Consider the following 27,069-nt stretch of genomic DNA (forward strand, 5'->3'; position numbering starts at 1 on the left):
TTCTCTAAACGGATAAAGGCACCCAAGGGTCTCTTAAAAAGCAAGAACCTATCAAGATGGCTGTAGCAGAATGAATTTTGCACTAATTTCAGCAAAGTTGCATCTGCTTTAAGAAGTTTGCTCACTAGTATGCTGTGACTTCTTACAGGATCACAGGTAACTACAGGTAGTCCTCGATTTACAACAAAATTGAGCCCAAAATTTCCGTTGCTAAGCAAAACAGTTAAATGAATTTTCCCCATTTCACGACCTTTCTTGCCTGAAGCTCAGTGAATCACTTCAGTCAAGTTAGTAATACGATTGTTAAGTGCATCTGACATCCAGATTGGAACTTTATATATGAGAAAAAGGTGATCACGTGACCCTGGGACATTGCAACAATGATAACTACAGGCTAACTACAGGCCAGTTAGCAAGTATCCAAATTCTGATCATATGATGACCCATAGGGATGCTGCAATAGTTATACAGGTGAAACTCGAAAAATTAGAATATGGTGCAAAAGTTCATTTATTTCAGTAATGCAACTTAAAAGGTGAAACTAATATATGAGATAAGACTCATTACATGCAAAGCAAGATAGTTCAAGCCGTGATTTGTCATAATTGTGATGATTATGGCGTACAGCTCATGAAAACTGTGGGTAGCTGGAAAATGAAGTCAGCATCCCCATAAAGCTCATCTGCGGAAGGAAGTATGAAGTGCTCCAAAATCTCCTGGTAAACAGATGCGTTGACCCTGGTCTTAAGCACAGTGGTCCAAAGTCCTGTTGCTCAATGGTCCAAAGTCCTCTTTTCTGATGAGAGCAACTTTTGCCAAAAGCACTAAAACCTGGTTCAATGACCGTGGGATTACTGTGCTTGATTGGCCTCTCCATTCTTCCCCCATACTCTGGGTCCTTGGTTTCCAAATGAGATGCAAAAGTTGCTTTCATCAGAAAAGAGGACTTTGGACCACTGAGCAACAAAACTTTGGACCACTGTGCTTCATTAAGACCAGGGTCAACGCAGCCGTCTACCAGGAGATTTTGGAGCACTTCATGCTTCCTTCCACAGACGAGCTTTATGGGGATGCTGACTTCATTTCCCAGCTGTCCACACTGCCAAAAGCACCAAAACCTGGTTCAATGACTGTGGGATTACTGTGCTTGATTGGCCTGCAAACTCACCTGACCTGAACCCCATAGAGAATCTATGGGGCATTGCCAAGAGAAAGATGAGAGACATGAGACCGAACAATGCAGAAGAGCTGAAGGCCGTTATTGAAGCATCCTGGTCTTCCATAACACCTCAGCAGTGCCACAGGCTGATCGCTTCCATGCCACGCCGCATTGAGGCAGTAATTGCTGCAAAAGGGGCCCAAACCAAGTACTGAGTACATATGCATGCTTATACTTTTCAGAGGTCCAATATTGTTCTATGTACAATCCTTGTTTTATTGATTGCATGTAATATTCTAATTTTCTGAGATGGTGGATTTGGGTTTTTCATGAGCTGTACGCCATAATTATCACAATTATGACAAATCACGGCTTGAACTATCTTGTTTTGCATGTAATGAGTCTTATCTCATATATTAGTTTCACCTTTTAAATTGCATTACTGAAATAAATGAACTTTTGCACGATATTCTAATTTTTTGAGTTTCACCTGTAAGTGTAAAATGTCACTTTTTCAGTGCCACTGTAACTTTAAATAGTCACTAAACAAATGGTTGTAAGTCAAGGACTACTTGTATATCTTCTTTCAGGCTGGCAAACAAAGAACAGCTATTTAACAAGCATATAGGGTTCCTAGAAGATTTGAAGTACTTTTTTTTATAATGTTGAAATGAAATGTCCATATAGAAAAGATACAATTCCTATTAGATTCATCTAAGTTTACATATTTCAACTAATGTTTGTTGTTAATCATATAACGAGATCCATTGGAGCATAATGCAAAGACTGTGTTATTAAAATTTAGCACTGTAGACAAGGATATATTTTGGCTCCTTTCCTCTTCAATTTAAACATCAACCCTGTTGTAGCCGAAATAATTTAAAGCGCATCATCCTCCAAAACTAGCCAACAAATATATTGCAATCTTATTGTAGACAATTTTATTTTATGATGTAGTGCTTCTATTTGCAGACGTCATTTGGAAAAAAATGAGCTCTAAGTGCCCTAGCCACTTATTGATCTGCGCTTGAAATTAACTATACTAAAACAAGAAGCTTAATTTTTGCAAAGCAAACAAGAAGGCTAAATCACCAAAGCAAGCCAAAATATTTAAATATTTGGAATTGGTTTTTCACAGCTGTACCAAATTCAATGCATACCAAAACTACGTAATCCCAAATGCAGAAAAATCAATGATATCTGTATAACCTTTCCATTTCATCAGAGATGCACAACATGTCCACGCAGCATTAAAACTTTAATTCACTGAGAATGCATGCAACTTTTGTTTGGTAATTAGGTGGGGCCATATAGCTTTTCTTGCCACTCTGGAATGTGTTATTAAGTATTTAGAAGGGAGGGGAAGTTTAATTACAATAAAAACAGGTACATGGATTTTTATTATTCCTTGCTAGTTATTGTTTTTGTTCTCTGCGGATTATGTTTTTTTTTAGAATATCTAAACTGCACATGGCAGACAATTCTAAATCAATATGGAAAAAACATACATGTAAAAATTGCAAGAATGTATTCTCATCCATCTAATTAAGGCCTATGATAAACACTTCTGCATTCAAGCAACATGCTAGAGATTTTGAAGTACTACCCAGGAACAGATCTTGAGGCGTGTTTTTTTTTAGGCTGCCAAGATATTTAAAATTAAACCAAATAATTGTCTCTAAACTTCTAAAAAATACTAGCATTATGACGTTTCAGCTTCTTCTCAGCAGTTATTCTTGAAAGCAAATAAAAAAAACAAAAATTATTTCAGAGATAAAAAGAATTTTTATCAGAAATTCTTGTGGAGAAGAATCCAAACAATCTCATTCTTATTATATTGCACTATATATCACAATGTAAGGGCCCAATTTTCTAACTCCTTATCTGGTGAATAATTCAGTTCTGATTTATGCTTAGTTATTTTTTATCAGTTCAGTGAATATCTGTTTCCTCAATATTGCTATATTATATTATAAAGTCTGTTAAACTAGGTACACATGACTGCCTCAATGACCCAGTTATAATTAGTTGTCTTGATTTTATTTATAAAAGAAACTGTCTAATTTTTTAAATTATTTGTTAAGTCACAGGATTTTGATCAGCAACCATAATGAAGGTTTTACTAATGATTAAATCAGTATGTGTCAAAACCGATTAAACTTGAAATCCTTAAATAATCTGAAATGATCAAATCGAAATTGTAGCACATAACATCAAAAGAGATTAGTATGAATTTATTCAGACAATGTTGGTCTCGCAGGTAGACCATATGGGGAAACACTATACAAAGAGCTAATTCTACTTTATTACAAGGCTACATTAACAATCTTGCAAATTTCCTTCTGTTTCTTTTTACAGATTAGTAAAACAGATTAGTTAGGGCAGATTCTTAGTGGACTAGTGGGCAAGATGCAACTTTAGCTATTTACCATTAGAATAAGCTTGACATATTCTAACATGTCCTGAATATCCTTAATGATGTTAAGTGTTTGATAATCAATTAATTTATATTTCAGTGCAAATATTCCCAATACATATAATTAAAATATAAACAAATAAAAAGACCCCTCACCAATCACGACAATCAATAACATTTCCTATATGGTCAAAAACATCTGATTCCTGCCAGAAGGCTATTCTGAAGAATAGGCACTGCCCGTGAAAACTACAATTGCCTTCTAGCTCCACCTCCCCCCCCCAATTAACTTCACAGAAGTGGGGAACAAGCATTTGTTTTTCTTAAGATCACTTTATCAGTAAGGTCAATTTTAGCTGATATTTACAGTCCTGGAGTTAATTAGCACCAAGCCACAAATGGTTTTCTGCATAAAAACAAGAACACTAAATTGCATCCAGAAGCTTATCAGGAACCAATATGAGCTCAGTCATATCACACATTTATAGCAAGGTATTGGCTAAGTTCTCCAAACTTCACTCTTAACACTGCCCTTTGATAAATCCTATCAGTATGTAGCTGGAAGTAATGTTCATACCTCTCTGTGTCTCTTCCTACCCTCAAAATTGTATAATGGACAAAAACTAAACCTACTTTAGCTTTAACCGCTGCTGTTAGCCAAGAAAACAATGTTTTTTTCCCATTCTTCTCTAATGCAGTCTAATGTCAGTTAGTTTTAAAATTTAAAAGAACAGACGCAAGGTAGACACTTTCACTATAAAGCATTTTAACCTCAATTTCCAAATTTCAATCTGTACTTTTATTATTTACAGCCTGAATAAGGGAATGTATTCTATAGTACGTACATGTTCAGATCATTCAAATAAAGCACAACACTTACTTTGTTTGGACCACCTAAGGAACACGAAATTGTTTCCAGTAAGTGTGGGTGGAGTGTGGGAAGGCGAAAATGATACTTGCTGTATCACGCCATGATACTTGCTGTATCAGTTTTAATTAAACATTTCCATAGAGTTGTGAGAATTAAGACTGAAGAAGCAAATTAAAGCAGAAATATGTTATTTTGATATTTCCAAAAAGTATGGAGTGATTATTCTTTATTCTGCTTCTGTAAAAAGTGGTAGATGCTAGTTTAAATGTAGGATAAAATATATCATTCATGAAACATAAAAGGAAATGAAAGCTATTCAATCATTTTTCTTTCTTTAATTATCTGAAGTAATTTGCTTTAAATCAAATATATATATGTATATGTATATGTATATGTATATGTGTGTGTGTGTGTGTGTATGTATGTATGTATGTATGTATGTATGTATGTATGTATATATATATATATATACTGAATTAAAGTATCCTCTTCCTATATGACACTTAAAGAGGAGAAAAAACAGGAAATGGTGATTTTTATAGCAATCTCAATAGGACTTAGACTTACAGTATATACTGCTTCCTAGTGCTTCACAGTACTCTCTAAGCGGTTCACAGAGTCAGCATATTGCCCCACCCCTCAAAAAAAAGAAAACTCGGAAGGATGGAAGGCTGAGTCCACCTTGAGTCTGTCAGGATCGAAGTCCTGGTAGAGTTAGCCTGCAATACTGCATTTTAACCACTGTGCCACCAAGGCTCATCAACTCTGTTTTCCACTTGTGCTCTCCAGAAAGCTATTTAGAGACCAGGAGTTTAAGAAATAAGCAAGAGTAGAAGATGGAGATTGAGTGTTTCAGTTCAGTTCAAACTCTTGGATTTTTATATACTTTTTAATTCTGAATCTTTGCTATTTATTTTCATGTACTCGTAGAAATGAAATGGTATGTTCCTTTAATTTAAAGGATGTTTGGTATGTTCAAATAATTTAAAATTATTTGTATTGCATTATTGCAAAACACTTTTTCAATCTTTGCAATTCTATTCATTACAATCTGCAATCTGCAATGAATATACCATGAAGAAATAAAAATGTAATAAGGGAACTTCTGAAACAGAATGAGAGGAAACTGAGACACTTAAGGATTAAATAAAATTCCTTTTCCCTCTTCCAGTAGCTAAAACCTCCAGATGTCATGCCCTTCATGAAAGGAAACTCAAAATCATAATTCAGGAATATTATAGTTTTTAACATAACTTAGTCCACCCTATCAATAACGATTTCTTTACATCTTAAAGTAGGGGAAAAAATCCAGCAAAGTTTTCCAATATAACAAATAAGTGTATGATAAAATAAACAAACTTTACTTCCCAGTTGTTGGAACTATGACTCATATATAAACCTGTATCTAGAAGTGCATTCTTTTCTCAATGCTCACTTACTTTCTACATAAATATCTGTTTGAGAGTTTTATCTAGTATCATCACCATCCTGACCAAACTGTTATTTTTCCAAAATCTCAGATAATTGCATGAAACACTATTTAGGGCATGAAATTGTATAAAAAATGAAATGCCAGTGAAACTTAAAAGGATTTTGCTGAGTATATACTCAGCAGTTATCTAATAAACAACAGGATGATACATACCCATCTTGTTATTCTATTTCAGGGTAAACAGTGTTATTCCAAATGTAAAGAAAGATTAAAATGTACTTTAAAGGGGTTAAAGGCAGGAAGTAAAAAGGGGAAAAATCTAATTAAACAGGGCATGTATAGGCTATGGGAGGCTTGTAGAGTGCTCATGGGGCTGGGGGGGAGGGAAACGAGCAAAAAATGTCCTGTTCTTCACTCATTTTTGCCCTCCCCAGCCCTCAGGAGCACTTTTCAGGCCCCCCCAAACCCTCTGCATGTCCATTTTTGCTATGGAGGCGGAGTTTCGGGAGGCCAAAAATGCTGTATTCAGTATATAAGACACACCCATATTTTCACCCTTGGGGAGGGGGGAGGTGCATCTTACACTCTGAAAAATATGGTAATCATATATTAAGCTTCATTTTCAGAATTGTCTTTAACTACATTTTAAGCTAAACTAAATTAAGCCATTTGATTGCTGTAAAGGAGATACTGAAATCATTTTTTTTACCAATTTATTTTGCCATTTAAATCAAATGTATTATCTGTGATCATTGTCTACTACATTGTAAAATTAACAGTTGATCATTCAGTTAGATGTAGATTTTGCATAAAGTACAGGAAGTCATTGACTTACAACAGTTCATTTAGTGACCATTCAAAGTTATAACTGCACTGAAAAAAGTGACTTATGACCATTTTTCACATTTATGACTGTTGTAGCATTCCCACAGTCACAAGATGAAAATTCAGATGTTTGGCAATTGACTCATATTCATGACGGCTGCACTGTCCCAGAATCATGTGATTACTTTTGCAATCTTCTGCCCAGGAAAGTCAATGAGGAAGCCAGATCCACTTAACTGGGTCGCTAATTTAACACCGCAGTGATTCACTTAACAGCAATGGTAAGAAAGGTAGTAAAATGGGGCAAAATTCACTTAACAAATATCTCACTTAGCAACAGAAATTTTAGGCTCAATTGTGGTCATAAGTCAATGACTATCTGTAACAGAAAATTTAGACAGATTTAAAGTAACAGAGTCAAGAATATCTGAAAGTAAAAATAGTAAGTTAAATTGATCAGAATGATTAGAAAATCTACTAAAATATGGGCTTAACTGGCATTTAAGACAGAGAAATAAAATGAGAAAAGAGAGACTGCAACAGACCTTCTGTGTTACCTATTTGCCTTTCTAGATCTGCTGCTTCTTCTGGTGTTGCACGAGGCAGGACTCCAGGATCACTGAAACTAGTACGTAGCAAGGTCCCCATAACAAAAAAGAACAGAATGGCTCCAACTACAGGAATTGCAGGTGTAATCTTCTCAGATAAATACGGACAACTGTAAAATAAGGAAAATAAAACATTAAGAATAAGGCCATTTAAAAAATAGTAAGTACCCACAACTTATCTTGCAGGGAATGGGGTGAAGAACTGCTTCAAAACCATCTATATTAATACTCATTTCAGCAAAAACTCAGAAAATCTGCTCAGATTTCACTTTGTCCTCACTTGTACTGTACCTAAAAAAAAAACATAATATTTTCAATTTTTATACCAACACTTATACCACTGTTCAAACAGACAACCAACCTACCTAGAACTAAGGAGAAATTTCCTGACAGAACAATTAATCAGTGGAACAACTTGCCTCCAGAAGCTGTGGGTGCTCAAACACTGGGGATTTTTAAGAAGACCTTGGACAATCATTTGTGTGAAATAGTATAGAGTTTCCTTCTTGAGCAGGGGATTGGACTAGAAGATCTCAACTCTGTTTTTCTGTTATACCTTGACAAAATTTCTACCTGTCAATTGCAAAATGCCTTACTACTTGAATGTTCACATATACATTGTGCTCTACATGGGGCTGCCCTTGAAGAGTGTTCGGCGACTTCAGCTAGTCCAGAATGCGGCCGCGCGAGCGATTGTGGGTGCACCTTGCTTCACCCACATAACACCTATCCTCCGCGAGCTGCACTGGCTACCTGTCGATCTCCGGATACGCTTCAAGGTGCTACTTGTCACCCATAAAGCCCTCCATGGTAGTGGGTCTGGGTACTTGAGAGACCGCCTACTGCCAATTACCTCCACGCGACCGATTAGATCCCATAGACTAGGCCTCCTCCGAGTTCCATCTGCCGGTCAATGCCGACTGGCAACTACGCGGAGGAGAGCCTTCTCGGTGGCAGCTCCGACCCTGTGGAACGATCTCCCCGTGGGGATTCGTACCCTCACCACCCTCCAGACTTTCCGCACAGCCCTTAAACTCTGGCTATCCCGTCAGGCCTGGGGCTAAAGAATGTAACCCACCCGAATGGTATGAATGTTGTGCTTTTAATTATGTATTGTTCCTACGTGTCAAATGTTTGTTTCCCCCCCCTTTTGAGTTGTAAGCCGCCCTGAGTTCCCCCAGGGAAAAGGGCGGCATATAAATAAACTTTCATAACTCATAACTTATAACTCATACTATTCTGATATATTACAACATCCTAGGTTCTTTGGAAGAACTCAGTATGTGTGAAGGCCAACACCAGCTAAAGAACTGGCAGTTGTAATTTCACATTGTTGTGAACAGATAATAATAATTCAGCACCATCAGACATCTCTGCCTATACCAGGTTCTTGGGAAGGACTTGATATGTGGATGAGAATGCAGTCTAAATATCTGACTATGTGACCAATCTTAATAATACAGTAATAAATTTACCAACATAGTATCAGATTTAACTTTAAAACTCAAGAGAGATTTCAACGAAGTATTTGAAAAATGTCATTTGTACTTTTCATTCAGTTAGAACTTTAATTTTGTTCATAAGTTACCAATATAGTTGTGACTAATATTTACAATAAAATCCAAAATATGAAATGAATGCCTTTAACAGGGTGGATTTGATTTAAATCAAGTTGATTTAAATCACAGTTTAAATCATGATTTAAATCACTAGTAAAAAGCCTTGATTTAAATCAACTCAATTTAAATCATAATTTTTAAAGAGCAATTGTCATTTCTGTCCCACAGCGGCTCCTCCTCTGACCCACTATTGACTCACTGACAGTACCATTCACTTCAATGGGACGGCTAGTGATGCGGCAGTGACACAACAAGGTGAGAGAAATGGCAGCAGCAGGTGAATGGATGCCGCTACAGGCGCTGCCACTGAAATTACAGGTACTCTTTAATATTATATTTATAAGCTGCTAAGGTTTCACTTTCATTTATACTGCTTGTCCTTCTTCACACTTAGAGCCTGGTGGTACAGATGCATTTCTCTTCAAACAATCATACAATTTGTTGTGTACATACTGTAATTTTGCAAAACAATGGGATAAAGGAATATTCCTGAACTTTATTTTATTATTTATTTCATGGTTACTGTGAAATAGTGTGAATGCATTAATGCAGTGTAAGTTAGCTTGTAGAGCTTGGATTCACTGAATGAGTTTACCAAAAATGTAAATATTGCAGAATATACAGCCTTATGCTAATAACTAAGCTCCATTTCATGTTGAATAAACTAAATCATTAATGCACCTTAAATAGAAAACTATCTTTAGATAGATTTTTACTCCAAAAGCATTTTATTAAAATAAACTTGATAAAAATAAAAAAATCGGATTTAAATAAAAAATCCAATTTTTTTTAAAAAAATCATTGATTTTTAACCATCCTGGCATTTAATATATTAAATTGAGGTAAATCCATTTCCATAGCTTATATAAAATTAATTAACATTAAAAACTATCTAAGTACAGAATCATCTCATCCGTTTTAATATCAGCTGTAAAAACGTGACATTTGCTATTTTGATTTATATTACATTATGCTTCATGAAGTGTTATGCCAATTTGCAGTAAGAAAAGCCCTTTGCTATGTTTATACTGACATTTTTAAACTTGATTTTAAAAATAGTTTTACAAATGCTTTTTTTATCTTGCAAGCAAGCATGGTTTTCAATTTAAAAAATCAAAATTCTGATATTGCCTATATCAGACATATTGTCTAACAATAATTAGACAGTTGTCTAACTGTCTAATTCAGACAATTGTCTGAAAACCAGATCAGGAGATTATTCTTATCAAATTCTATTTGCTAAATATGGTCAACCTGTAAAGAGTTTATGGCAACATGCAATTTTTTCCTGGATATCAAGCATTTGAAATCTCAGCACATTGCTTAGTATGCAAGTCAGTGATTTTGTATAACAGGAAATGGATAACATGTGCAGAAGATTTATAAATATTTCTGTTTAGATAAACAAGGTCAAGTCCAAAATGAATGAATTAATCACAACAACCATACATGCCAGATGTTTCTAAACATTCAATTTGGCTACGTTATCCATGTTAGTTATGCCTAATTCAGGAAAAGGCAAACAAACTGCATCTGTTGAATCCATGATACGGAAAGGAGGTGAAATAAGTATAGAATGGGAATTCCATTTTCTTTCCTTATTTATTTCTCTCTCTCTCTCTCTCTCTCTCTCTCTCTCATACTATACAAGAATTTTGAACAAACGTACATAATATGCTGCAAATGCATTTTAATATTGAATCATTTTTCCTCACTCCATTTTGTTCTCGGCTACAATTCCTTCTCATACATTCTCTTATTTTGAAACAAACAGATGTTAGGACGTTCAGATACTCCCTGAAAGTATCCCATTGAGTAAATAGCAATAGCACTTAGACTTGCTTCACAGTGCTTTTACAGCCCTAAGCAGTTTACAGTCTCAGCATATTGCCCCCAACAATCTGGGTCCTCATTTTACTGATCTTGGAAGGATGGAAGGCTGAGTCAAACTTGAGCTGGTGAGGATCGAACCCCTGGCAGTCAGTAGAATTAGCCTGCAATACTGCATCTAGCCAATGCACCACCATGGCTCATAAACTTTTAGTATGCAGGACCATAGTATATCTTGTTTACAGCTATTAAGTATATACCATAAATGCTCTTATTGTTATGACCTACATCAATAATAGGCACCAATTTTTATTTAATTTATTTGTAAAATGTATTAGCCGCTCATCTTGCCACACACTAATTAAGAGTTTTGAACCTAGGCAATGAGCTAACTTACAGAATGTCTCCAAAATTTGGACCCACAATTTCCAATGGAATGAATTTGTGAAAGTTCTGGCTACTGCTACCCTGCTGAGCTGCTGCTACAGTCATGTGGTCTTTAATTTCAAAGTTCTGTGACAGTTTCTCATACAGTCTTGCAGTCGTTCCCTCCCTCCACCACTTAGCAGAATTGGCCTGCCTGCTGCAAAAGAGTTTCTGATACTGTTTGCCAGATTTCCTCAAGGAAAATCAATGGGAAAGTAAGCAGGAAGTTAGGAATCACTTCTGCTCTCACTGCTTTTTTTGCCCACTATTGATCGTTCCATTTCTCTGTTGAGGTAAGGAGATATCTCTGAAATTATGACTCAAGGAGGTATGGGTTGTCTAGTCTGTCATGAAACCTGCCAGGTTAGAAAGCTCCAAACTTTTAATATTGACATAGTTGTTATAACTTTGCGCTAAAATTGTTAAAAAGTATTTTCCTTCAATCTTTTCTTATTTCTGTAAATAATTTTGCCATTTCTGAAATAATTTCTGGGATATATATTAAGATCTGAAGCCAAGAATTAATGTTGAGATACTGTCAAGTCTAACTTTTCACAACTTACATTCTTATCAACAGAAAAAAAACAGTTTTCCAGGAAGGCTGGATATTTATTTGGTTGCTACTTTAAAAAAAATATGCAAATCATATAGCTTTAATAAATGAAAATGAATTTAAAAATACCATGCTTCAAGTTTAAATCAGCATGAAAATGCCATGTGTACTTATGTATTATTTTGAAGTAAGTAGTTGATTCAACAAGGTTCACAATAAATATATCCAACTGTCCAACTGATTCAGTTTTCAGATAATTAGCAAACTGATATATTTTTTTTGGTTAAACTTTTTCTACAAGGCACACAGGGAATGATAACAGAATATTTTACATATTACATTTTATAGCCCCCTTAAAAAGAAAAGCCTTTCTCTGGGTTCTGAGCCCCATTTCGTCTCAAAACAGATCTAAACATTCAGAATAACTAAAATATTTTTGAGTAGTTGTTAGAGCATTGTAAACTATCATTTCAATATATGATACTATCTTCCTTGCATAATATTTTAAGAAAAATAGGTATTTTTGCATTTTTCATAAACGTATAGGGCAAAACATCATTTATGTAACAAAATAAATCTAATAAAATTTATTAAAAAGGATTAACTGCTTAATAACTAGCTGATAAGGCAATAACTCTACAAATTTTGAGACACGGGGGGACAATTTCACAATCGCAGTTCTTAGATGAGCGTGAATGACTGGGTAGAAAGTTTGGAAAATATGACCTGAAGAGAAAAAAGATATTAAGAATTTACCTATCTAATATTCTTCAAGGTATTCTTAACATTTACCAATTGCAAATAACAGTGAAATCCATATTATGTGAGAGCATTTCTGATCTTGCACAACACTTTGTTCTGCATTTTATTGCCCTCAATACATTCTAAGTAAATTCCAAATTTTATGAAACAAACTTTGGAAGCAGGCTTCTGGGGAAGGTATGGTGAACTGAAGACTGCTTTGCAAAAACAGAGCCAATGACCACAGCAAACACTGGTGAGTAGACTAGTTCCTTGTTATCTCTCTGAACAAGGAAAAATGGTGATTATTCACATGTGCTCCATACATCTGCTCTTCATGAGGAGACTATGGGATAGTGATTTTTCACTGGTTTGAGCACTAGGAGAAGATAGGATCAGGTATTCTGTTCACAACCTCAACTAAGACTTTTAAAGGGCACTAACTTCACAAATCTCACTTTCTAATTACTTTCAGAAATTGCACCTTAACTACTTATAAGCTATTAGAGATAGTTGGAATGACAAGTTTGAACATATCAGATGAGTCTGCTTTAAATCCTGAATGAAACAAAACTTTACCTAAAAGCTTAAAAATCGGAAATAAACAACAAAAAGCTAAATAACATTTTGAAGTTATAAATGATAACATTTATTTCATTTATTTATTTAGTTCAGATAAAATTGTAACATTGGAATTTTTACAGTAAGATTTTGAAATTAATTATAAAATACAAACATCTTGTGAAATAAAATCTGTTTTGCTTTTTATAAGATACAACACAAATAAATTATTTCACATTTTTTTAAAAACTGAACGCTAGAGAGGATTTTAGATAGATTTTAGGGAGAGAAAAGATATACAGGCCTTCAAAATAGTTATGACAATACAGTAACTGAAGGAGACCTTTGAAGAATGGAATCAGAAAATAGTAATCACAATATCAACATCAATAATGACGCCTGCTTCTATATATAGACTATGTCCAAAAGATGTCATTGAAGAAATGTCAGATGTAGAACAAGTTTTATCAGACAAGATAGATATAGTATTGAAAGTGGATTTATAGCTGACAAGTCAAAATAATGATTTAGAAAAGATGCTTTACTGATCTATTAAAGTGGCTGAGGTTTTAAAATTTAAAAATAAAATGCAGTTGACAAACTAAAAGAGGGACTAGGGCAATTCTTTCCTAATGGATTTACATAAGAGTGTTGTTAAAGTCTTGAAGGATAGGATAGAACAAAAAAGAAATGGAGAAAAATCAAATCCTATGACAATATTTGAACAAATTAAAGATTAAGACTATTAGATGTAAAAGGAGGAATATGTTTATTTGAGCAATATAAAATGAATTATATGGTTACTTTTGGCTATCCTTTTTGGACTTTCTGCTGACATCAATACTGAAACATTTTATGGATTTATTTATAGATAAGAGATGGTATACAGGTGAAAGAAAGAAATATTTATAATAATAGAGTCTGAGAGTTACTAAATTTATATTTGTGATGAAGGTTGGAAGTAATTTATTATCTTTTTTACAAGTATATTCTTCCTTTTCTTTTTTCTTGAACTTTTAACTGCTATTTTATTTTTTCTTTTAAGTTTAATTTATGTTGTTTTATTATTACAATCAAAATTCTTATCTTAATCAAAATTTTATACACACAAATAATAAAGGCATTCTTTTAGCAAGAATGATTAATTTGACAGTACCTAAGCATATTTAGTAAAGCTGTGATTTATTTCCTTATGTAAGTAGTTCCCTTCATAAATCTCTTTAGTTCATTTTGTAAGCTTGCCTCTCTAGTGACATCAATTCCTTATCTGAGCAGTATTCTATATAAATGGTACAGCTTTTAAATGCCACAGAGTATTTATTTGGTGGAAGCAGTTCAATGTCTTATAGTTAGTATAGGTAGTCCTTGGTTCTGATTGTCCCAGTATCCCTGTGGCCATGTGACTTTAATCTGGGTATTAGGCAACTGGCTTGCTCTTACGATGGTTGCAGTGTACCAGTGTCACATTTGCAATCTTTCCTGGTGGCTTCCTATAAGCAAAGTCAATGAGGAAGCCAGTTGGGAAGATTACAAGTTGCTTGGGTAAGTCTCCCTACACACACAACTTCCCGAAGTTTGCTATGCTCATGCTGTGATTCCCTGGTCACTCATTCCCCACCTCCACCATACAGCAGCCATTCCAGCCAGTCTATGCTGACTGGTCACCCCCACACCCCTCACTCTCTCCCTCTCTCTCTGCAACAGCAAGGCACCTGGGAGAAGTGCAAGGATTGCTGTTGTTAAGCAATGTGAGCATGTAACATTGTGATTTATAACTGGGAAGGAGAGTCTGAAAAATTATAGTGATGTAATATTTCACAAGAGTATTTAAGAGACTTTCTTATACAGAAGAAATAAAAGTATAAAAAATTATACAGAATATTAGATGCTACATGGCCATTGCAGTGTCCCAAAAACATTTTATATAAAAATATAATGGCTTTAGCTTATAATTTCAGATGCTGTTTTGTAACATTTGCCTAAAGCAACTTCCTCTAATAAACTGTAACTTGCTATTAAAGTCTAAATTATCTCATTCAAGAAAAATAATTGTCCTCCTTCCTGCTTGTAATATCAAAAGCAACAGCAAAAGACTGAGTCAATTTCCCTGATGTCCATCATGTCTTCCTAAAAACTCTTCAAGAAAAGCATAAGCAAAAGGTCAGCATCCGTAGTCTAAATAATTCTATTATTCAGTTGAATGAATTCTCCATCATGTTTGGTACACCACCTCACGATGCACTACAGTAAGACAAAAAGCAGGAAAATGTGGACTCCATTCTGCATCTTAGCACAGTAATCTTAGATTCATAAAGAATCTAAAACATATTCTGAATACTCAGACGGATGATAAATAGAATTATATAACATTAAAATTCTATGATTAATTAACATTTAGCTTCTAAAAAAAAGCATTTTCTTTGGACAGTTCAGTAGTTATTTCTAGAACAAAATTTCACAAATTTCTTCTCATGACCTCCACTGACATTTCAATCACTGAACACTCTTATAATGGCTGTACATTTGTATTAAGGAGATACTGTAGTATTCGCTTTTTTTCTCATAAATATGATCAGATTATAAAAAAATGTCCTCAGCCAATTCTGCTGGCATCCAAACATAGCCACCAAAGAACAAAACGTATTATAGATCTGAATAAACCTTTAAAACATTTTATTAATAAATGTAAATTCACGCTGAAGGCATTCAGGCAATTTTTTTAAAAAAAATATAAGAATTTGAATATATGCTACTTGCATAATTATTTAGTCGTTAATACCCACTCAGGATTTGGATTGGCTGCAGCAATATCTGAGAGCTTGCTTTAAGACAAGTTAAGTTTATAGAATCAAATGGTAAGTTCAGTATTGTAATATAATTAACTACTTCAGAGCCACTAACATACCTTAAATTTTTGTTTCCACATAATTGGAGAACCATGAAATGAACATGTAATTTTACCACTTGACTATCAATTTATACATGATTGCTGGGATATCCAACATAATGCCTGAGGGTTTCTTTTCTTGATGATCTCCAGATTATCAGTCCCAACCATTTTTTCAGTTGTTAAGAAAAAAAAGGGAAAATGCAAGCACCAGCCTAAGACACCGTTTTTATTTTCTAGAATATTTATGGGCCTCATTATGGACAAAACATATTAAAAATTGAAGTGGGAAAAAAACCCATTTTTTTCACTGCAAAAAAAAGACAAATGTAGAAGGGGGGATACAGAAGTAATGCTAGAAAATGATAAACAAGATAAATCCCCAACAATCTGATACTGAGTATTTTACCATTGGTCATACCTACACAGCAGCCATGTTGTCTAACTGGATTCACTTTTATCTAGTTTTAGGAGTTGTGTGAAGAACTAATCAAGTTTTAAGTTATATTTTTGCAGAAATATTAAAAAATTAATAGGGTTCACAAACATTTTAAGCACCATTGCATAGTGTTTTTAATAATATTTAAGAAAATAATTATATTTGTTACTGAAAGTTGTTAAACAACATTCTTCTGATACAATGCCATGTCAAAAGTCAATTACATTGCGTTCAGCGCATTTATTATTTTAATAAAAGGAATGCAAACAATAAAAATGGGAAAAATATTAATATGGACAACAAAATAGAAATACAAGTATATTTAAAATGATCAGGGAAGTTGCTTCGTCACTGGTTGAGAGGATAACTATATATAATATTGTATAAAATGTAGTAATTTAAAGGCTAAACTGAAGAGAAATCTAATTAACTCTTTCCTTCTGTTTTCATTGCTAACAGAATCTATCCATTAATGAATGTTCCACCCACAGAACATAGAGTCAGTCTATTGCTGCACTACAATGTGATTGCATTGCATATATATAAAATCCATAAAATGATAAATTCTTTACTGACTAACTGAAGCAAATGTTTGATTTTGGTGTAATGTTAACAAATAAACTTCATTTTTTCAGAAGAAACTGACTGGAAACCAGTCATTACATCAATAGTTATAAAATGATTATTTGGGTTATAGATTCAATTCTTTTTTTCCTGAAATACCAAGTTTATTATATTTATCCATTGCATTAAAATAGAATCTTACAACTGTAGAATTGTGTGGCCAGATTCTATCTCTATAATAGAACTGAGCATTCTGTATCTCAGAATAGATGATGTCCCCAGCTTTTTTTTTTAATTGAGACTTATTCCCATTCTGATCATACAGAAAATTTGGCTATGGAAGAATTATTTCTTAATTATTACTGTTAGGAACACAAGAAAATTTGAGTAAATGTAGCTCACCTAAAAATAAACATTGAATGTAAATATTTAGACATGTGCATACTTGAAACAAAAAAAAAGAAAGGTGTATAACATTTTAACCATCACTCACATCTAATTCCTTCTACCCAAATTTTCATCATAAAGTTTTACTTTCAGAAAGTGAACATTTTTATCAGTCCTATTTATTAGTGATAAGCTGATTTCATCAGCAAATTATAATATTAGCATGTAGCCGTAGCTCATCTGTTTTCTATATTAAAATTCAATATCTGTTCACTACTTCCTCTACTTCTATCCTTCAGTACAGTGTCTCTTTATTGTCACAAATGAAATGCAACAAGCATGAAATCATGTCATGCTACCTCAACTAACTCAAGCCCATGATTAAGTAAACATTTAAACTATTTTCTCCCACTTCTGTTCTCACTATATCGTGTTACAATCATGACATTCTGAGACAAACCAAATCTTTCAAACCAATTTTAGAGGAATCGTTTTCTTTAAGTTGATCATGATATTGGCAGGAAAAAAAAGGCTTTTAAAGACCCCAATATAAGCCAGACATTAGTAACCAGCATGGTACATGTGACCTCCAAATCTATCTGTCTTTCTATCTGCCTATCCATTTCACTTCCTTCCTGTTGACTTAAATTTTATTTGCGGGGCTTATTACTCCCTTCAATCAATCAATACTGATTAGAGTGCTCTCCAAATCTATGATTTAAGACACAAGCTAAGTTTGTCATCCAGAGTGTTAGTCAAAACAGTCCAGTTCCCATGGCTTGATGAAACAATCAAGTATCCAGAGATTATAAAAACCTGGAGGAAAGAAGCCATCTGAGGTGATCCTATTCATGCAGAGGGACCAGTGAATGAAGCGGTGAAGAAATTAGGAAGTCTCACAATATGTTGGAATTTCCAATCAAAAGATTTCAGATAACAACACCAAAATATTTTGAGATCTTGTGAGATTTCACAGCTGTTTTTCATGCCACGATTGGAGTATAAATATGGACTGGCTTTAGAAGTTTGAGAGTGGGGGGCTGCAGTTTTACAGTGATTCTGTAAGATTTATCTGAATGAAATATACTAACATATAAAATCCCAGTTAGTTAGCAGCATCTTGTCAAACATGATTGGTGTCATGAAGTTAAGCAGAGTCAAACCAGATTAGGGACCCAGTGCTGACAGCTAAACTGTGAAGTTGAAAAACATCTCTGAAGAAGGCATGGAAAACCACTTCATATTGTTTCCAAAAAAAAAAACCCAAACAAACTATAAAGCTACAAGGAGACAAGGCTGACTTAACTTTTATCACAAGATGGGTAACAAATTCAATTTAAGATATGGTTGTGTTAAAATTGTAATATGTAGTTTCCAATACAACTTATTTCAATGTAAAATCTATTCCCCCCTCACATAAAATAATAAAAATATATACCATAATACATGACATTAAGCTTGATATGCATTCAAAGCCTTTATTAAAAAAATAAACCAAATGCTTTGCTTAATCTTTCCACCATTTGATAGTTTAGGTTTATACCAAGTTTGAAGGACAATCACTAAAAAAAGACAAAATAGGTAACAGTTTGCAATTATTTTAGGTCTGATAGATTTCAAAGAACATTAGACCATCCATGTGAACAACAGTCTCACTACCAATTAAATCTGATTCCTTCAAATTACCTCAAAACATAATTTATGAAGTTCAAAAGGTCTTTGTACACAAATTAAAACAATTATTAATTCCAAAATAATGTACCTAATGCTGATGGCACCATATCCCCCCTAAAAGGATTAAATAGATTTGCTAGCAAGAGTTTAATGGTATAAAAATGTGTACTTCTTGAAGTCTCTGAAAAAAAAAACTATACACAGCATAGCAATTTGTCATCTGAAGTAGGGATTTATCTGGAAGGGAGGGAAAAACTGTCTAGGTAGTTCAATCTGACAATGCAGTTGTATAACTAGTTTAATTACTTACTTTGTTACAGTGGAGCTCAACAACCATATAAAAAGTATAGGATATGTAAAAAAAGAGGCAACAATCCAAATAGCAATGTTGACACCTCCTGCATTTGTATATGCCCAATGAGAATTTGAGATCTGTCATACAGAAATTATATCAATACATTGAAGAGGAACATTTCTCTATTTTAAGAACCATTTCCTAACTATTGTAGAAATGTGGAGTTGTCCTAGATATCACAAATCTATTTGCACAGCGACCTGGATTGCAGCCCTTGTACTAACTAGAACTAAAAAGAAGCCATTATATATTCAACTAAAGTATGACAAAGAACAAATATTAACTGTATAATAGAAAATAGATATATCTGGATATGAAGGAGTGCTTTTTAAAATGTTGATGTTTAAAATAGGTACTTACATCTACCAACTATTTTCAAATTACATGTTTTTACTGTCTTTATTGTTGTTTGTAAATCAGCTGGAGTTATGGTGTATGGACAGAGGTTTTTATCTATGTATATATAGAAAATTGTTTTTTTAATCAACAAAACATGTAAACATCCAGAATTGTTTTCTTACCAAGTACTTTGTAACAGCATTAACCAGGAAGCAGATATTTAGCAAAAGGAAAGCTGTTTTTAGAACGCTAGCCTATGAAATTATAGGCTGTATCTTATGCAATATGAACAAGTTAATGTCTCCTGGTCACAGCAGTTCGAAAACATGAAAACGCAAGTAGATAGATAGAGCATTTCCATGTACCTCGGTGTGTAGTCATGCTGGCCACATGACCAGGGAATTTTTTTCAGCAACACAGGAGCCCTTGGCTAAGAAACAAAGATGAGCACTGCCTCCTGGAGTCTGACACAACTGGACAGGGGAAACCTTTACCTTTACCCATAAACACATTTATTCATTCTTCCATTCAATCATGTCCAGTTCTCAGAGACTGCCTGGACAAGTCCATGCAGCTTTCTTGGCAAGGTTTTTTCAGAAGCGATCTACCATTGCCTTCTTTCTACAGCTATCAGAAAGTGACTTGTCCAAGGTCACCCAGCTAGCTTCATGCCCAAGGCATGAAGGTAGGACTAGAACACAATACCTCCAAGTTTCCTTAACCACTACACCAAAATAGTTCTTATATACCGTATATGTATGTAGGTATGTATGTGGGCATGAATGTGTGTGTGTGTAGATGATAGATAGATAGATAGATAGATAGATAGATAGATAGATAGATAGATAGATAGATAGATAGATAGATAGATAGATATTTTTCTTCCCTCAGCAGCAGTGAATTTGAAGCACACTATACATCCATAAATGCATATGGAATTATTTAAGTCATATATTAACAATATTTTTTAAATTAAAAGTTGATTCATCGTATAACACAATTATTTCAAAATGTTCAAAAACATTGAACAAGCATGAAATTTAAAAATATGAATAGTAGCTTTCAATTCTTAAAGTGATGAAATATATTACTATGTATTAATAAATTAATAAATAATCTTTAATAACTTTTAAACCGTAGAAGGAACTGGGACTTTGCATAGCAACCTTTTAATAATGGCCCATACTTTGTGATTTCAGTCTTGTATGTTTACATATGGACAAGGTAACTTTTAACTAATATATCAATATTTAATAATTAACATTGTGATGTAGATATAAAATTATTTATTTTGGCAGGTCTCTTTTTTCTTACCATACAAGAGATACCAAAATATTCTGGCTCTGCACTAATGCTTCCGGGGCATATGCATGGCTCTGAAGTATGTAAAAGAAAAAAAGTCACTTCAAAGTATTTGAATTCTTGCTTCCCACTTTAAAAATTGAAAATATACACTACCTAGAATACTTCTACCTTGTTAGATAGCCTATGTGAGACTTTAAATATGTAGATTTTAATAACTATTAACAGTTTTCTTATATGCAGTTTCAAAATACTTTATATGTCAACCCAAAGGAAACTAGAAAAGCTTCCCTATGGTTATGCAACAAAAATATACCACAAAATGCTGTCTATATTTCCATACCTCACATTTATATGGAATTTCCACAATATTTATAGAAACTATCATTATAGTCTAGCCATTATACTAAGAATTTAATGAATTAGAGGAAAATAATTTACAGACTATTTAATATTAAGGCACTTCAACTGATAACAGTTTATGTCAGCATTTCCAATGAAAAAACATTAATATATACAGGTAGTCATTGCCTAATATGAGGGAAGACAAGACAATATAACATTTCAAGAAAAGTTTCCCAAATAATGGTAAGAGATAAAATAATGTCCATTATATGCAGATTCTTGGGCCTTTAACTGAAACATATAAAGCAGGCATATTATTTTTATTGGTTTATTAGTCTCTCGGTACTTCATTACAGCTACTAACAAAGTAGGACAAAATACAGTACAGGTAGTCCTCAACTTACAACAGTTCATTTAATGACCAAAGTTACAATGGCACTGAAAAAATGACATAACTTTTTTCATACTTGTGACCATTGCAGCATCCCCATGGTCATGTGATCATGACATTTCACCACTGACTCATATTAATGAGGTAGCAATGTCCCAGGGTTATGTGATCCCCTTTTGTGACCTTTGTACAAGTAAAGTTAATGGGGAAGTCAGATTCACTTAACTCTGTTATTAATTTAACAACTGTTGTGATTCACTTAACTGTGGCAAGAAAGGTCATAAAATTCAGCAAAATTCACTTAATAACTGCTGCATTTAGCAGTTGTGATTGTAAGTTGAGGGCTACCTGTATTTTATTTTTCTCTTCCATTGAATAACTTTTCAAGTGAATTCTAAAGTAATTTATAAAATTCTATAGGGTACTCCTGAAGAAAATATTTTTCTCTGCACGGTACCTTGTTATCTGAAAAAGAAGCAACTGTTCTGAAAAATGTTGATTTTTTTCTCTTTGAAGTAAATAAATTAAGGATGAATCTATGTTCAAAATAATAAACCAAAATTAATGAAACAAATTCCAGCAGCTGAATACTGCTTGCCTTGCTTCTTTCTGTTAGATCAATATGATTTTCTGATGATAAAGATTTGTTGTTAGATTGCTTATACCAGGGGTGTGAAACTGAAGGCCCGTGGGGTACTGAAAATAGCGAAGGACTGTCCTGCGGTACTTCTGCCAGAGAAAACAGGCTCCTGACAGGAGTCACATCGAGCTGGCCATGCCCACCCTGGCACCCGAGGTTAAACACAACTCTGATGCGGCCCTCAATGAAATCAAGTTTGACACCCCTGGCTCACACCATCATGTTTTAACATACAGATGACAGGGAAAAATATATCTGGGTGAACAAATATATAATCATTACTACTGTATATAAGAGCCACCGAAAAAAATGACCATCAACATATACTGATCATAATATAATCTGGGGCAACTTTCACCAACCACTATTCAGATGGAGATCATGATCTCTAAGAACTCTTTCAGTTCCTGCATAAAGAGTCGAGGTGGCGCAGTGGTTAAATGCAGCACTGCAGGCTACTTCAGCTGACTGCAGTTCTGCAGTTCGGCTGTTCAAATCTCACCAGCTCAGGGTTGACTCAGCCTTCCATCCTTCTGAGGTAGGTAAAATGAGGACCCGGATTGTTGTTGGGGGCAATATGCTGACTCTGTAAACCGCTTAGAAAGGGTTGGAAGCCCTATGAAGCGGTATATAAGTCTAACTGCTATTGCTATTGCTATAAAGCACCAGACAGAAAATTTGTCTACATCCATGCAGTAACTAAAAAGGCAGGTTGGTTTATCAAAAACTAAATTTCAATAGCTTTGCCTTCTTTTTAATTACATCATTTTATAAATGAATATAAAATTAAAGACATTCTATTTTTATCTAACATTACAGGATTATGTAAAAAGCACACTCATTTATGTTTTCATTCTATAAAAAACTTGCTCTTGTAGAAAACCTCATCTGCAAACAAGGGATTTTTTCCCCCCAGAACAATCCAATAATAGTGCCATGTTGTACCAGTTAGGACGCTTGTTAGAATTATAGTCATAACTTCAGCTGCTACTCTTTTATGCCAAGTGTAAATAATGTATGTTTTTAAGTGAGGTGAGAAAAATCATAATGCATATCAGGAATTAAAATTTGGTACTTTATCATAATTAAATCAATACGTTGATACTGATACATTTTCCATGAACAGAAAATACATTCTAAACTATAGCTCATAATAAATTATCAGTAAAACAAATTATGCAAACATTTCAATCAATTATCAAGATTCACAATAAATGTAATAAATTTCTGTTTTCTAGAATTTCTAGAATTCTTGCTTGCTGTTAGAAAATGTATTTATTATATATACTGGATAGCCTACATATACAAGCAGACCTTGACTTATGATCACAATTGACCCCAAATTTATGTTGCTAAGCAAGACAGTTGTTAAGTGAGTTTTGCTCATTTTACAACCATTTTGCCACAGTTGTTGAGTAAACCACTGCTTTTGTTAAGTTAGTACCATGATTGTTAAGCAAATTTGGGTTTCCCATTGACTTTGCTTGTCAAAAGGGCACAAAAAAGGATCACAGGACCCTGGGACACTTCAATTGTCATCAATATAAGTCAGTTGCCAAACATCTGACCATGAGGTGGTTCAATGGCCTTTGTGCTTTTGTAACTTCATAGTCACTAAGCAAATGGTTGTAAATTGAGGACTACCTGTATTAGAAAATTGTATATTTTTATTGCATCATATATAATACATACTCAAATGTCTGCAAAATAAATTTACAATGTATTAACTTTTCTCTGCTCTATTATTAGGAATATAACTTTGAGATATCAAGGATGTAACATATTGACATGTGCAAGTGCATTTAGAGAAAATATTATTTCCCCTTTTAAAAAGGGAACCTGTACTAATAACAGCACAGAGGGGCAAAAATAGAATAACAGTCAAGAAAAGGGGATATTATGAAATATCTTTAGCCTAGTCAGTTTTATGTCTTCAGTGAGTTAGCAAGTTTGATACAAAACCCAAAATGATTGCATATTAGGTAGATCATATAAATGATATCCAATCCTACTATATAACTTAATGGATTATGCCTATTGATAAACTATTAATCTGATATATACAACTTTATAGAAAATTTGATTAGAGCAGGAGAAATATACAGAGTCTACACTGATTGTAGAAGTATTCTCAAGCATAAATAGCTAGTTGCCTTAATGGAACTTTATGAAATGACAAATTAGCAAATTTTTCAATGAACATTAGTACTTTGAAATTCTGTATCATTTAAAAACTTTAGCATGACTTTTAAATTAGAGTTGAAATCTCAGCTGTCTAGACCATACCAAATTGACAATTATTCAACTTCAGAGTTTTCAAGAATTAAACATATAAATCATGAATGCAGTATAAATTACTTATACAACCTAGCATCAATTAGATACTTGCATAGTTCTATTAGTAAGAAACAGGTTAAAAAAACTTTAATGGCACTTACTCAAATGCAAAAAAGAGTCCACTGGTAACCAAAATAAGAACAAATGTCAAGTAGAAGACTCCAGTCTGACGAGCCATCATGATCCTTCCATTGCAAAAAAATTTGTTTCTTCCAGGGAAAACCTCCCATTTTCTCTTGGAAATGCTTTTCTTCATATGGGGAGACTCCATGGGAGAAGAGGAGCTATGAGTGCTGATCTGACTGTATTCACAGTCTTTCATGGGTCCTCCAACACCACCACCAGGACTCATTAATGGAGAATAAGGAGGAACCCCTCCAGCAACTCTTGCCTAAAACTTCTGTATACACTGTTGGGTGTTTTATTAAAACAAGTTCATCATGGCATTTTTAAATTCCCAATTCTCTGTTACAGATCTCAAAGCTGTCATTTATGAAATATAAGCACAGTAATTTTTCCCTTCTTCACAATGAAATAAAAACCAAAGTTGAAAGTGCATAATCATAGAATAAAATAGGAATGAAAAAGGCTTAGATATAAAACAGTTGTCAATTAAACATAGAACTTTATGATTTTAAGGCATTCTGCCTTTTGTTTTAAGAAACTGCTCAGTTTTACTGTTCCACTTTTAAAGTACTTGGATCAAGTTTTGAGACAAGCAGTCTCTAATCAAAATCCTCCTCACAAAGATTTCTAAAAAAAATCTTAAAAGTAGAATTTGTATGAATTGTTCTGAACAAAAATCAACTCTAAGTGCAACAACTGAAAAACAAACTATAACATCCAATTTTCTCCCACTGTGGTCTTTTTCTTCTTCCTTCCAATGGCAAGAGATTAGTTCCTATTTTTTGTCATTATAAAAGGCAAAATAAAAATGTGGTCAGTGCCATCCCTGGAAAAAGGTGCAAGACATAGCAAGTTTCAAGCCAGTCTTCATTTTTTTAAATATACTACTATAAAAATATGCCAATTTCAAAGGAGGGGGGATTCAAAAACCAAAGCAAAATACAGCCCTCCTCAGCCACTTTATTACCGATTCAGCCTTGTCAGGTGAAAATAACTTCCAGTTTTAAGAGGTACTGGCTGGTATCTCTCCACTTTTCTCCTTCAAGCCACCGGAGACCCCAAATTGCGTTACACCACCGCAATCCTAGCCCCGACTTCCAGGAGAAAGGAGCAGCAGCAGCAACAGGAACCGTCGAAGAAAACGGCAAGGAGTGTTGGCTTTCTGCTTCTACTTTAATCTGGGCTTATTCCCTGCAACCAGCCGGAACAGAAGCAGCCACCTTCTCCCCCACTCACAACGCCAAGGGAAGAGAGGAGGTGTGCGGAGAAGCCACCTGAATCAAGGCGGCCGTCGCGGGACCACCCCCAGGAGCCTCTCCCGTCGCCGTCCAGGATCCACGCGGCCACACTCGAAAAGCAGCTGCAGGCGAGAGAAAGGCGGCGAGCCAGCGTTCACACACGCACCCTCTTCGCGGCTCCCTGCGAGGAAAAACACGGCCAATGTTCCGAGGAGGCAGAAGAAGCAAAGGCGGCAGCTTTCTTCTTCGGGAACGCTCCTTTTGAGAGAACCGGGTCGGGATCACTCAGCACGGTGGGGGCGGCGGCAGGCGCAACCCCCGGGGCAGCAGCCGCCGCCTCCACCTCCCCTTCCGCGGCTCCTGCCTTTCACTTTCATTGTCAGCCCCTTGGAAGGCGGCGGCGGTGGCGGCTCTATCCGTGACTGTCCGCCTCACGGGCTCAGTCTTGACCGGAGAAGGCAGGGTGGCTGCTGGCGCTCGTCTCCCACAGCCTACCACCACACGGCAGAGGCAGCCTCCGGTCGGTTTCTTTTATCGACCAGTCGCCTTCTGCGCTCTCTCTCCTTCCTTCCCTTTCCCGCAACAGCAGAGGCCGTGTCACTCGGCCCGGCGCGCACGCAGAAGCCGGCGACAGCGACTCCCCAGCGCCTCACGCGGTCGCCGGAGGAAGTGCCTCCCGCTGCCGCCCTTGTCCACCGCTTCTCACTTCTGGCACGCCGCTCGCTTGCCCACCTGCGGATCACGGGACGCCAAAGGGCGAAACCCCGCCTCTCCCCGTCCCGCCAGCTACCCGCCCGAAAACTCAAAGCGCCACGCCGTTTGTGGCCGGCTCCTCTGTCACCCTAACCCTAACACAAACCCCTCCCGTTATTTTGCAGCATTCTGGGATATGTATGCCGGGCCTTTTTTCTTTCTTCCGCGTGGGACGGCGAGATATATAACAAACGCAGAGAAAGGGGGTGGGGGGTGGAAGAGGGGAAGGAAGGAAACTACATATCCCAGAA

The 27,069-nt window shown here is 35.1% G+C and overlaps 1 protein-coding gene across 2 annotated transcripts in view; it reads right to left on the reverse strand.

The window, feature by feature from the left end:
• ZDHHC14 (zDHHC palmitoyltransferase 14) overlaps window positions 1-26,759 on the reverse strand; it is a 57,455-nt gene extending 30,696 nt beyond the window's left edge. Inside the window, exons 1-2 of one of the 2 annotated variants that reach the window (XM_014063595.2) lie at window positions 24,803-26,759; window positions 7,261-7,421 (exon numbers count right to left, since the gene is read on the reverse strand). In XM_014063595.2, the coding sequence (XP_013919070.1) occupies window positions 7,261-7,421; window positions 24,803-25,053 (412 nt within the window). In that variant the 5' untranslated portion in view covers window positions 25,054-26,759. Of the gene's footprint in view, window positions 1-7,248; window positions 7,422-24,802 lie in introns of both variants that reach the window. The other variant, XM_014063593.2, reaches the window with a different exon arrangement.
• Between the last annotated feature and the right edge of the window lie 310 nt (window positions 26,760-27,069).

Source organism: Thamnophis sirtalis, unplaced genomic scaffold (genome assembly GCF_051295495.1).
Source record: "Thamnophis sirtalis isolate CommonGarterSnake01/CBP01778 unplaced genomic scaffold, rThaSir2_p1.2 scaffold_6, whole genome shotgun sequence".
NCBI classification, from domain to species: Eukaryota; Metazoa; Chordata; class Lepidosauria; order Squamata; family Natricidae; genus Thamnophis; species Thamnophis sirtalis.